Genomic DNA, 14574 nt, shown 5'->3' with positions numbered 1-14574 from the left:
CAGTTGGGTTGAAGTCAGGTGACTGATTGGTCATTGAAGAATATTCAGTTTCTTTGCCTTGAGAAGCTCAGTGGGTTGCTTTTGCAGTGTGTTTTGGGTCATTATCCATCTGTACTGTGAAACAGCATCCTACCAGTTTTGCAGCATTTTGCTGAATCTGAGCAGATAGTGTAGCCTTATACACTTCAGGGTATGCTGTGGATCATGAGCTGTTCCTTTCCTTCTCCTTGCTCTTCTCTTCCCATCATTCTTGTAGAAGTTAATCTGGTTTCATCTGTTCAGAGAATCTTGTGCCAGAACTGGGCAGGCTTTTTAGATGTTTTCTGGCAAAGTCTAATCTGGCCTTTCTGTTCTTGAGTGTTACCAGGGTTTGCACCTTGTAGTAAACCACCTGTATTTGCATTCATGAAGGTGTCTCTTGATTTTAGATTTTGACAATGATACACCTGCCGCCTCGAGAGTGCTGACCTAATGAGATGGTCTGAAGGGGTTTTTCTTTACCGAGCATCCACTTTAGTTGTCTTCCATGGTCTTCCAGGCCTTTTGGTGTTGCTGAGCTCACCAGTACATTCCTTCTCTTTAAGAATGTACCTGATTATTGATTTGGCCACTCCTACAGTTCTGCCATCTGTCTGACAGGTTTGTTTTGTTTTTCCAGGCTAATGAGGGCGTCCTTCATTTGCATCGACGCCTCTTTAGACCGCATATTGAGAGGTTTCCATGAACAGCTACCAAATGCAAATTCAACACTTGGAATCAACTCTACATCTTTTATCTGCTTAATTTGTCATGACATAATGAGGGAACAGCCTACACCTGACAATGAAACTGATTGTCAGTCAATTGTCCAATTACTTTGAGCCTCTGAAAATGGGGGACTATCCATACAATGTACTAAACCGATTTTGCACCAAAATTGATGGAGGGATGGACCAGGGAAGAACCTATTAAATTTTGGTGCGTATCACGTCAACGCTGAGGATCCTGAGATTTTTTATCACTTTCCTTAATATTGTGAGATGTAAAAAATCAGATGTATTTATGGTGTTGAGATCTAAGACTTTGTACAATTTGGTACAGATCCAGAGAGTAATTGGGACCTGATGGAACAAAATGCTAATCCACATTACACAGAGTTGTACTTACTATGTTTTATGACAAATAAATGATTAATGTTATCAGACTAGTTCCTTTTATGTTTCTATTAAAAAAGCAACACAGACGTGTAGGATTGTTTGGCCCTGGCAGAGGTGAATGCCATTCTAGGTCCTCAACGGTAAATGCAATATTTTTGTTAAGCCCTTGAATTAAACCTGAAAGTCTACACTTCAATCACATCTTGATGGCTTCATTTCAAATCCATTGTGGGGGTGTACAGAGGCAAAATTACTCTCTGTTAAAATACTTATGCACCTAACTGTATACAGTTAACACACAGTTTGTTTTCAGGAGCAGCACATTAGCTTCAGGAGTCTCTCATATTGAGTGAAATCCTCCCTGTCAGGGCACCAAGGAGAAGAAAAATGACAGAGGGATAAAAGAAAAGAGAACCAATCAAGAGAGGGAGAAGAAGGGAGGCATACAGTAGAGGAGAGAACAGAGGTAAGAAGAGTTAAGGAAAAATAATTAGCGGGACTAACATGGCGTTACTGGTAGCTGTGGTGGAAACGTCAGCCGAAGAGATAACTCCGCACTTGGCACATTTGAGCGTCATATTGTACAGTGGCACTGTCATCTGACTGCAAAGTCAAATTAACACGCTGTAACATACACAAACAGATACAAATGCACCTATACACAGACTCGCAGAGGTGCGCGTGCGCACACGAGCACGCACAAACAGTCACGCAAACAGTGAGTCACAGTGTTCTCGCACAATCTCTCTCTCAGGGCTACAGTCCAGCTCGGAGTTTGGTGTGTGTTTTTAGGTTTGCCTTTGTGTGATTCAGGGGACAGGAGAGGAAGGGCCAAGACATAGCTATCAGTGAATATTTCATATCACACATGATGTCTGGTTCTCTTCAACGACTGGTTTGATGGCCTAAGCGAACTGGGACTCCTCTCTGAGTTGACACTATATTATCTATTCATCCATTTATCTGCTTGTAATACCAAAAGGTTTGCCTAAAAAGTTGATGCCTAATTTCATCACCTTCATATGCACATCATATGCATTGAGGATTTACATCTCTGCTGCTCTGATTATAATGACGTGATATGCATCCCCCCTGTTCATATCTATCTGTGCTAACCGCTTATTATGAGCAATGCAAAGCTCTAATGCAAAAATTTGTACACACACAGACACATCTGAGCTCTCTGCTCTCTTGAATCCACATACACACATACAAGCAACAGGCTCTATCAGTCATTACAGTCAGCGTTCACTGAGGAAACTGCCTCATCACAACTGCCTCAGTTGTGATAAAGTTGTTAGATAACAGCAATATATTCAACATATTGCAAGAGTTCATTCATGACAAGTTATGAAGTCACAACTAAACTGCATTCCCTCAACCAGCCATTCCCTCTCCCGTAGCGCAGCAAAGTTATTACAGAGTCCAGGGTCCTGGTTGTAAAAGTCCTGTTCAATTTATATTTACTATATGGGCAATGACAACAGGTCGACAGTTGGCGTACTGGATCGTTTGTACAATCATCAGTAGGAGACAAGAGCAACTGTTTTAGAAAATATCTGTCTCTCTGATAAAAACAGCAGAAAAACTACGGTTTTTTAACAACTTAGGTTTTACTGTGTAACCCTGGCTATTGATTCTACTAGTCACGATAACATTGTACTCACTAAAGAAATTGCTGAGATCTCAGAATGTGGGAACATGGCTAAAAACAAGTCCAACGGATCAAGAAATATAAGTGATCAGACAGAATCTACTAAACTGCAGTTCATCTTTATTTTCTCTTCCAAATCAGTTTGACTAACCTGGGGGTTTGTTAACAACTCAACTGTCCTTGTGTTACTTGCTCGATCTGACCTACTTTTTACAATGTTATCATAACTCATAGAACCCATGCCCAGAACTTTAGATGACAAGACAGCTACAAAACTTGACAGGCATTTTTAGATTAAAAAATTCAATCACTTAGCTTAATATTGAGTTGCAAGCGCTACTAACAATGCCTGGAAGTTAAAGATTACATTCACCTCAATTTCATTATCTCACAAAAACCCTTTGGACTCTGAATGAATTTGGGAACGATGGTGCAGTGTCTTGTTTCCAATTGAAACAAAGTATTTTGAATTTTCTCCAGCTCTGATTTGCATGTGTGACTAGCGCCTTATCCTCCAAATGGAAACTTACAGTGGGAAAAAATACCTCTGGAACTAGTAGCTCACCCAACTTCATAATTCTATTCAGTTTCCTGATGTTTCCTATTCATTTTCTAGAATGCTGAAGCATTTTCTGTTTCCAAATTCCATTATAGCTACAGTACTATCAATATCTCAGCGTGATGCCACATTGTCTGCCTCTGGCCAGTTATTCTCAAAAATGACACAAACCTGCAAAATGGACCCAATGATGATGACCAAAAGCTGTTTGCATATGCATTTCCATCAGTATACATCTAATAAAAAAGCAGTAGATGATTTCCAGGTATGGTCGCTTTTTTTCCCCTTCCAACACCCAATCCTCCCAAAACTCCCCAAACAATCAGGGTTCCATTTATAACTCTGTATATCTCTCAATTGTAGTTGGTTGATAAAGACTGACTACAAGGCTGCAGATATTGATGAGTAATAACAAACTAATCTGTTACCATATGGCCTCCTGCTAAACAACAATTAAAGTTGAAGAGCTCAGGGAATTGATTTTTGTAGCCTCTGGACACCTAGATTAAAAATAACATAATAGAAGAAATTCAATTTCAAGTAAAAGGGCAATACAGCTGCTAAATGTACACCGTAGGCAATGATATTAAAAAGCCATCAACACTTTTGAAATACAACACCATTTCCCGGGACTTAAGGATTGAGAGGCAAAAGGTGGGTTGGATGAAATGTGTGAAGCTAAAAAAAGAAATACAGTATCTAATATGGACAAACATAACATTGATTGGGTACAACCTCGACCTTTAATAGAACATAAACCTTTTTCTATAAGCTTTACAAGATGCTCTCAAGCTTTGCATCACATGGAATGCAAGGGATTGGAAGTACTTGTTTAAGCTACAACAAGCTTTCTCATCTAAAAGCTTAATATTATATTAACCAATTATTCATATTAATTATTTAATTAATTGATATATCATATTAAATCCAGCGCTGGTTGGAGTTAGGCCTCTCTTATCTGGTCTCATTTTCTCTTTGTATTAGTCTCTTATTTGGGTGGGAAAGGAGACTCAACAGCGAGAGGCAGACCCAGCAGTGAGCCCTGTCTCAGAGGTGAGAGCTGACCTGCCTGGTGCAGATGCTGCTGCGTGCTTAATTAGATGTTGCATAAATCACTTAGCCTCATTATAAATGTTTTGCATTTGAACCTTGAGAAAGACACGGGGTGCTGGTATGTCACTAAAGGGAACATAAGTCATTCTTCATTCCTTTTTTGGCCACCGCAGAGAGAACTACAAAAATGGCAACATCACCACAAGTTCAACACAAATAATAAAACATAATTTAAACCAGTAAGATCACGTTCAGCTAACTAACAACCAACAAGCCTGAGCAGCCTCAACATATTGCATCAGTTTGGATTTGCATTCATAACTTACCATGCCCTATGAAAATGCTTGAGAGATTATGACTGCCTACTCTGTTCAGTATGTGGAGGAAAAGATAAGATATCACAAAAATTACATGATTTGATACAGTGCTGATGAAAGTACAAATGAATAAATTAGTAATATTTTAACTTGTTACAACATAAACAGGCAGATCCACTTTTTAAAAAATACAGGCCTAATTTTAATAAACGACTTTATTGTTAATCGCAACTGTGCTCACTATTTATCTTCTAAATTTACACCGACATGGTGTTTATGATTTAAAGGGGAATTCCCTCGTTTTCACACATCATTGGGGAATACTACTGCATATGAGAAACTAGAATTACCAACTTGCGATTGTATGCATCTGCCAATCAGTCAAGTTGCAGTTTACATCCATGTCTGTCAAGACTCATATAATATACGTAGTGAAGACTTTGAAAGAATTTAATAAAAGATATTAAGTGTATTTGTTATAATTAGTGTCTTGTGAGGTCACAGTGACCATGCCCGTTGACCACTAATTTCTAATCAGTTCATCCTCGAGTCCAAGTCAACGTTTGAGCCACATGTATTGAAATCACCTCCAGAAGTTCCTTAGGTATTGCGTTCATGAGAATAGGATGGACAGACTACCTGAAAAAATAATGCCTCAAACCACGGCTGTCACCAGTTTGAAGGTATGAAACAATTGTATAAGATTTTTTTGGCTTCAAAAGGGAACTCTGCAAAATCTGATAAATTGCCTCAAATTTTGTCACTTCAGTCAGTGTCGTTGGGACTGAGGACTTAAAGTTTGAAAATTTAAAAATATGGAATGTCGGAGTTAGAAAGAAGTGAGCTTACCAGACTTCTGTAGCTTGCTCCTCATCTTTGCTTGACGCAAAGCTGCTCTAGGCTACATTAGCCACTAACAGCATAACACATCCGGATATCTGACCGAACTTTCGGGGGTTGAGTTGCATTGTGGGTAATAAAGGTGTGATCGATTTTTATCCTTTCATTTTTAAACTGTCCAACGTTATGGGAGTGCAACGTTAATTATGCTGCAGGGGGAAGCCACCACGGCAGTGGCCCCTATGTTGTTTCTGACTGATACTGACCACACCCTAAGGCAGCAGGCCTGGCCACCAGGCGCTTTTCTGTTATACCCCCATGCAGGTCTGGTCAGATGAGATGACCCTTTCCTATTAAAGTTGAATCAAAAATGCTTTTGATTTGCCCTAAGTTGGCCTTTGGGGACCCAACCAATAAATATTTCCCCAAAATATGCTCACCATTAGAGAAAAGCTGAGGAACTCAGATACAGTATCTGAAAGGAGGTCGGAGTAGAACAGCTGCTCTGAAAGAAGCAAACTTAGGTGGTTGGGCATCTAAACAGGATGCCTCCTAGAAGCCTCCTTGTGGAGATGTTCCAAGGAAGGGGAAGCCCAATCGGAAGCAGACCCAGGAAGCATAGACTCAGAATTCACTGAAGGGTTTACAGTGCAAGTGATGGGAAATGGTTACATGGACGGATATACACCTGGTAATGTATCATTCATTAGGCCTGTCCGACAACACCCATTGTAGCATTCTCAGTTATACTTCTGCTGTACACTGACCAGAATTTTTGTGCCTACCGATGAACTAGTCATTCTGTTTCAACAATGAAATGGCAGCTCTGAGTAATGAAAGGGAAGTAAGTGAACATGTCTTCCAGAACCTTTGCTTTAGCAGAGACTGAGGTAGTTGTAGCTGCACTAGTTCCAATGTGCTGCACTGTCCCAAAGACAGGCTGTATACATTTGCAGTTCAAAAGGTGACAAAGTCCAGCTTCAAGACTCGTGGAAGGACAAGAGTTGAGAAGATGATTGAGGAGTTGCACACATGTACTATGTTTGAAACTGACGTAAATGCTGAATTACGTCAAATTGAAATTTGTGACAAAATGCTCAAGTTCCACTTAGTAAATTGTTAACACGAAGTGTTGAATGTTTGCCATGTAATCGCAAGTAAATATTGTGTATATAGGGGGGTCACACCATTCCTGTTCAAATCTGGTCTTTGTTGGATGTGAATGTCCTCCTTGATCTTTCTCTGGTTGTCCACGTTGAACCTTAAACTCAGATTACTTTGTCACACATACTGATCTCAGTGCCAAGAATGAACTTCTAAGCTCCAGTCCTAAATCAAACAGTTTAGGTTGAAATAAAGCAAAATAGAGCAGTTGAGAACAACGGTATCTGAGCTTGGGCCACAACAAATAACTAAACACAATGACTGGGGAGAACATGCTGAACTGATTGTCAGGTTTCCTTTTTTAAATTCACATTCAGTTGAAAGAAAGGCTAATAAATTGAAGAAACAATCAAACACCACTCCTAACTTCTGTGAGTTGCTCCATCAATTGCAAAAAGCACACGCAGATGCAATACTGACTACCATACTAACCTTACACACATGCATTCCCACACCATTCAAATGAACAGAGATATTATTACTGAGCTAAACTGGACTTTGTTATTGTTGACAAAAAGTCACTTTTCTTCTAAAAGCATACTAGAAATTGTCAGAACCTGAGGCAGTAATGTGTTATGTCTATCCAGCTAACAGGAGGTAGCATAAATTGCAAGGTCAATAGTGAAATACGGAGGTAAATAGGCAGGAAATAATAGTAAGCCAATCAGAGGTGCTTGCTAGAGGATTCAGCAGGTTTGGTGATGGGCAGGGCTGGTAGCCAAACATTAAGAAGAGGGTGGGATGGGCAGGTATTTTTACCCAATCACTGATGACATGGGAGGGGGCTTCTGAGACTGATGTTTTCCTGATTGGAGAGCCCTGAGTGAGAGAGAGGGGATTCTGTGCAAACTCAAACATGACATTTCAGACAGCAAAAACAAGTACAGTTGAACAGAGAAATCATTGAATAAAGCAAACATTTTTCAGAGAGAGAAAGAAAATAACATTTGACTGCACCAACAATGCCAATGGAGACAAAACAGCCTGCAGGGTAAAGGGGAGCAGGGTGCAGGGTGCAGTTGTTTCCAGAAAACAAAAAAAAACAAAAAAACAAAACAAAAAAACAACCCAACTAATTTAACAATCTGCAAAAGAAGGTCTTCATATTAATTTTTCTGATATTTTTTTTTTGCCACATTTTGGCAAATATGCTTGTTCGGTGCCAAACCTACAGTCAGATGAGGCAATTGATTCGATTTCTGGGAAGTGTTTAAAGTAGCATAACATGGCAGGAAGCTAGGGGAAAAAGTCTTTTTAAAAATTTTATTGTTAGCAAGCAAGCTAGTCGGGTTACCTGTTTTTTTGCTCATACTAGAGTTAGAACAGTTCTCAAATTTGACAGGTAGGACAGAACTTTTAGGATGCTGTGCGCAACCATTAAGACCAGTGGTTTTTGATCAAGAAATTACTCCTGCAAAACCACAACATCTTGTACTGTACTCATCATTTATTATTCAGATCTGCAGTGGTGTGGGTATTTAACATTAATATACTGTATACACTGCTCCTGCTTACACCTTTTGCCTGAGTGGCAATGGACTGAAACACTACCTATCCTTGCAAGGAGCTGAGCCCACATGGTGGTAGCCCCACATTGTTAATTTGGCGCCTCCATGCCCATGGCTACAGGCACAGCTTCCAGGCGCTAGCCCCCGTTTTCTAATTTTGGCTGACATGACCCTTTCCCATCAAGGCCGTCTAAATTGGCCCTAGCGGGCCCCTCATCTGGGTCTGTTTTGCCGTGGGAGACCCTATCAACAACACTATCCAACACCCTCCGCTACAACAAGGTGGCACTTCATGGAGGCATAAGAGAGTTAGAGCAACATGGTTGCTTGATGAATACCTTGAAGGCTGAAATGCTGCATTGTTATATATCTGGCAGCCTGTTGTATTCAGTGTGCGGACTACCTCATGAGGCTTTTTGTCCTGTACCTGTACACAGCTTGGGCTAAATGTGCACACTGTCCTACCACGAACTTGCTTTGAATCCATGGAGGAGGCTCACCAGACACTGGTATTAAATTGACAGTAGCTCAGCAGCAAAAAAGGTTTTAAAGGAAAAAACTATAGTTTATTACAACTTGGATTTTATTTCTATAGCTCTGGTTATTGGTTCTGTTGGTTATGATAACACTATATTTTCTGAAGTAGGTGCTGAGATCTCTTGCCCTGTCAGAACGTTTTCACCACATTCTACAATCTCAGCAAACATTGTTGAGTACAATGTTTTCTTAACCAACAGATAATACGATAGTTTTCCTTAAATTGATTTTTAGTGAAGTCTTACCCTGCTTCCCTTTACAAGAAACAACCAAACAGGAAAAAAAAAAAGACATGGATGGATTTACAGGGCTTTACATCAATAGCAACACCTGCAAACAAAGAGCAGCTGGAGGAAAATGCAACACATTTGAACTTAAAAGAAAGCAATGAGATGAGTAATCATCTTGCTCAGTCTGTGCAGGACCAATAACCAGACACCCTTCCCCAAATTTTCCTTTTCCTCCATATTCTTTCTGACCTCCATTTGTGTATTATTCAGAAGCAATGATCATAGTCTTAGCTATATGTGAAAACACATTTTCTTTTGGTCCCTTATCTTATTCTTTGTTAATTTAGTCACATTTATCCATCTTTTTTTCTCTTCTCCTCATCCTCCTGGTGTTTAAGTGTCATCTTCAGCCAATATGCAAAAGTCTGGAATGATAGCCTAGGATAATTTTAGGTAAAGAGTCGATAACTGTGCTAGTCCTCCCCCCAAGCTGAGCCATCAGGCTGGTTATAGGTCACTGTGTAAAATTGATGTGTGGTATAAGGCATACCCCGCCCTCTCCTTTAGTTTCATATCAGTAATGCCGTCTTTGGACACCAGTTTGTTAAAAACGAGAATCCCAATAACCATGTTAACCTGCCAAAGAGAAGAGGCACAGGATTAAAGCAGAGCAAAGACAGTTTGATTAATTCAAAACATGCAGCACTACTCTGATGATGATGGTGATGATGTTCATCATGACATGCTGATGACAGCAGCATGCACATACATGTCATCACACACGCACACACACACTCACTAGTTGTACTTACTGCAGGTTCTGCACCGTAAATACTCAATCCTTATACTAAAATCAAAATCTTAAATATCAGTGACAAAAACTATCAGGCACCCAATGAAGCATGAGAAGTAAAAAATTGTTGAAATAATGGATTGCTAAAATATAAATTAATTTTTCAATATAGACAGTGTTCTGAAAAAAGAAATCATACATAAAATATGAGCTGTGTGTAATAAAAGACAGGGGGAGAGGGATATCTTTGACTGTAGTAATTGCTACAATTTTAGTGCTTTGAGGGTTCACTCTCTGTAAAAATCTCTTGTACAAGCCACTCTGGGGCTTTTCGGAGTGAGCTGGGCCTCCAGTATGGTTGCCAGTTGGAGCAGGAGCCCTTTATTAGAGTAGCAGCTTGTGTAAAAAGGACACTCAAACGAATTTGTTCACTTGTAGGTGGGGAAGAAACACTGGGAAGTAAATCACTGAAACTGTTGCTAATAGATTTGATTGGTGAAACAAGGATACGGTGTCAGTGTGTGTTCCGCCTGCGTTTATTCCTGGGATTTACCTTAGATGTAGGTTGAACATGAGGGGAACTGAGGTAATGACTATACAGCTGTAAGCAAAGGTTTAGACAACTGACATAATTTGTTGATTTTTGAACTGAAAAGAAGTAAATACAACCCCTGCAGAAAACAGATGTTCAAAAATGAGCTTCAAATGTTAATGTACTGCTACGTTTTATTTCAGGAACATAAAAAATACAAAAGGAAATTAAATAGTCATTGTGAAATGAGTTTGCAAAATTATTTTCTGTTTTTTTCAAGTTCATTAATTAAAAAGTAGTTTTTCATAAAACTCTATATTAATTTATCTCTACATGATTTTAAGGTTAATTTAATACTGTTCGGGTTCTAATTTAAAAAATTAGAGTCTGAAAGTGGAAAACATCAATTATACTCACTCAGTATAACCTGATTTATGAATATAACTCCTGCAGAGTCCAATATGTTATTTATTGCTACAAATTGAGAGTGCATTATTAAACGTATACCATATCCGCTTTCCAAAGCACCTTAGCTATAGTTACCTTTATTATTAGCTTGAATGGTGGTTTTGAACAGTGATCAAAGTGGACTACAAATTATGTTTGAGGTGTCCTTATACACGTATATGATTTTAACAAAAAATTGCCTGCCAACTGGAAGCTAGTATCTTTCATGTCCATTCTTTAGAAAATTGAATAGTGTTCGTCTTTGTCTGTGTTAAATAGAAAATACAGGGTACTTAGGTAACTTATTATTTCCACATTCAAATCCAACCTGTAATGTTGACATTTTAAAATAATCATTAATCTATACTGGACTTACCACTTACCCCTTACCACTCAGAGCTAAAGTTAAAGTCATTTTGCTCATGTTTTTAGCGAAGCAGAAAAAGGGAAGGGAGGGTAATTAAGAATAAGGTAAAGGCAAAAAGGAAAGGGGGAAGTAGGCAAGAAAAGGTGGGGACAGGGAGGAAAAAACAGGTAGGGAAGGAAGAAGGAAAATATGGGCTAGCAAAAGGCAGGGTAGATACGAAGGAAGTAAATAAGGAAAGGTAGGAAATACAGAATTGGGGAAGGAAAAGAGGAGATAAAAAAGCTAAAGGAAGAGCCAGGGAAGGAAAGGAGGATGTTAACAAGAAAGACAGTGGCAGGAAAGGAAAGGAGGCAGTAAACAAGGAAAGCAGGAAGTAAGAAAAGGAAGATACAGGGAAGATAAAGAAAACAGGGGAAACAATGACCACATGGGCTATTAACTTTGTGATGGTCTTACTTGTTTACTGTCACACTGTCCAGGACCCTGTGTAGGGCCACTTTTTTCAAGAAAATATTTTTAAAATAACCGTAGACTTGCTTTGATTTTTTTTTTTTTTTCCATTTTAATACTGTGATTTCTATAATCTATCTGGATTCGAACCCAGGTTCGGCCGGGGCCTCTCAGTGTGGAGACTGCATGTTCACCCCATGCCTGCATGGGTTTCCTCCGGGTACTCCAGCTTCCTCCCACAGTCCAAAGACATGCAGGTCGACTGGTGCCTCTAAATTGCCCGTAGGTGTGAATGTGAGTGTGACTGCTTGTTTGTCTCTCTATGTCAGTCCTGTCCAGGGTGTACCCCGCCTCTCCCCCAGCGTCAGCTGGGATTGGCTCCAGCCCTACTGCGACCCTCAAACAGACAAGTGGTATAGCCGATGGATAGATGGATTTCTTTAATCTTGTGTTTTAATTTTCTACTGCATGAAATATGTTGCCAATGAAAAAAGGTTAACTTGGTTACCAACATTGGTAGTCTGCATACTGTATAGATATATGCAGACTGCATATGTTTTTTTTTTTAAGTGACTATATGAAAACTGTTAGATGAGCTATTGCTTTTGGCCTGACTTGTTTTTATTGTAGAGGTGTTAAAAGCCAACCATGACAGACTAAGGATGAAAAAGGAAATACCAAGACAACAGCTGCAGCAGGTCCAACAAATGCATAAAGAAGACCTCCTTCCAGAGACAGCCAGCAGCTACAAGAGAGCGGCAGAAAAATAGAGAAAGATATGATTAGAAGAAAGGAAGATGACGGAGGGAAAGAGCAAGGAAGGGGGGAGGACCATAAAGGGTTGTAAAGAGGAGGGGCAGAATGAGGTGAAAGGTAGAGGAACATACACATGACAAGAACAGGGATGGTAAAACATAGATGAGAAAGAGAGAGGTTAAACATAATGCAAACATAAACCCCCAACCGTTTGTAATATTCCTGCATTAATACTTAAAAAGGAGAGGGAATAGAATGGCAGATCTATGGAAAAGCATGCTTACTAGCTTGGTGTTCCGTATCCCTTGGCCTTGGTGAATCCAACTGAGATCGCCACTACTAGCGCAGGGAGACCTGGGAGGAAAATAAAAACGAACTTTAACGCAGGAGAATTCAGAGAGACCATATGAACGACATAATGAACAGCAGAGAGAAGGCTCACCCCAACCGAGACACAGGAAACGCTTGCGTATGATGCGATTCCTGAGGCGGCCCGTCACTGCCATGTATGACTGCCACGCCTCCGTCAGAACCCAGCAGAATGAAGACAGGAAGAAGAAATGAAGGAATGCAGCGATCAGGGTGCATAAGACCTGAAAAAACAGAAAAATAGAAGGGAACAATTTTTAATGAACATGTAATCAGGAAAAATGCATCACTCTGATCATACGTCTGAGATTCTTACGGGTTCTTACCTTATTCCGTGTCTGTGTCTGTCCAATGAGAATAAGGGCATTGGAGGATATGATGGAGAGGCAGAAGTTAATGAGAATGACAGAGCGCTCAGACCGAATGTACCTGCAGGCAAATGAAAGAGATGAAAGAACTCTATGACTGAATCTAGCACAAAAGACCTGTAGCCGAGATCAGGGCTTCAGTTATAAGCTTGTCTGAACATGCTATCAATGATTTTTTTTATGGTAAACCTTGCATTTTGTGTTATAACATGTATTTCATGTATTTCATGTGCTCCCTTTCCCAGCTCCGGGTTCAACAAGACTTAACTTTAGTCATTTTGCAAGCTACTCTAGAGTCAGGCACCATTCACAGGGGACATGAACAGTAACCTAATAATCAGACCGAATGGCAGTTTTGTTTCACTCCATTCATCCTGCCTGACGTTGTGTTCGTGTTAGCCAAATTCAGTTTCCAGTGTACCCGTAAACTTTTTGAAATCAGATTTAATTCTTTTTAAGACCTCAAAAAAGAAAATGTAATACCCTTTCCACAGCAGATCAAATGAACATTAGGGCTGGGCAATACATTTTATTAATCTTCAAAAATCTTAAAAATCTATCACAGTATATTGATACAATTAGATTGAAATTCTTGATTTGCACAACAGAAGTTTATAAAACAATAAATCAGTTTTCTAAACAATGTTATTGCCCAGCTCTAACACATATATACTGACAGGGCTTCAAAACCACACCAGTCTAAGTCTGAACCCAGAGTCCAAGTCCAAGTCAAGAGCCTGAGACTGTGTGATGACCAAGGCAAACTTGACTGTCAAAAGTCAGGACACCAGTCCTGTTTCAAGACTGAGTTTAAAGCACCACCCAGTACATTTTTTAATCCTGTTATTTCAGAGTAAGACATCATATGACCTTAATAAGCACTGATGACTACACACTGAGTTTATACGTTAAGGATTAGGTGGTGTGGTTTTTTTCTGAAGTACTGTAGTGGGTTGTACATGCTTACATTCGGTCCTGGTAATTTTCCTAAAACTCCAGGTGATCATGTGGTACATCCAACATACCAATTATCTACACAACAGGTATTTACAACAACTTCTAAACCGACTTATTTCACTTTGCCTAATTGGAGGGACTTCATGTCACCTTTCCTAGACTGAGGAACCAGAGTATAAATACTTCAAATGCTTATGTCACACATATGTCTGGATAAAAAAAGCGATTGTCTGATTAATTGTAATTTTTATTTGAATGATTCAAGATAGATTCTTAAAATCCTGATACAGATATCTGCATTTGCACCTTTTCTCAGTAAATATGTACATCTACGTTAAATATTATGTGCATGCAGCGGTTACTCGTTGTAAGTGGTTCAGTTAGGGCTGTATAATATGTAAAATGTCTGCTTTGTTGAGTTATTACAATGTGCACAAAATGGCTATTTTAAGTGAAAGTAGCATATGTGATAGCTGGCTACATGAGGCCCATTGAGTCACGACAGCCTCAGAAACTTTGATGTCTGTGTGAACCTGC

At 39.5% G+C, this 14574-nt stretch overlaps 1 protein-coding gene across 1 annotated transcript in view; it reads right to left on the bottom strand.

Moving 5' to 3' along the window:
• adgrb1a (adhesion G protein-coupled receptor B1a) overlaps positions 1-14574 on the bottom strand; it is a 124978-nt gene that overhangs the window by 13902 nt on the left and 96502 nt on the right. The window contains exons 19-24 of the mRNA XM_040117345.1: positions 13039-13141; positions 12786-12936; positions 12628-12697; positions 12266-12332; positions 9549-9634; positions 1641-1739 (exon numbers count right to left, since the gene is read on the bottom strand). Coding sequence (XP_039973279.1) covers positions 1641-1739; positions 9549-9634; positions 12266-12332; positions 12628-12697; positions 12786-12936; positions 13039-13141 — 576 coding nt within the window. The remainder of the gene's footprint in view (positions 1-1640; positions 1740-9548; positions 9635-12265; positions 12333-12627; positions 12698-12785; positions 12937-13038; positions 13142-14574) is intronic.

This window comes from Xiphias gladius, chromosome 22, assembly GCF_016859285.1.
Source record: "Xiphias gladius isolate SHS-SW01 ecotype Sanya breed wild chromosome 22, ASM1685928v1, whole genome shotgun sequence".
Taxonomy (NCBI): Eukaryota; Metazoa; Chordata; class Actinopteri; order Istiophoriformes; family Xiphiidae; genus Xiphias; species Xiphias gladius.
This window is presented reverse-complemented; position numbering and strand designations above follow the sequence as displayed.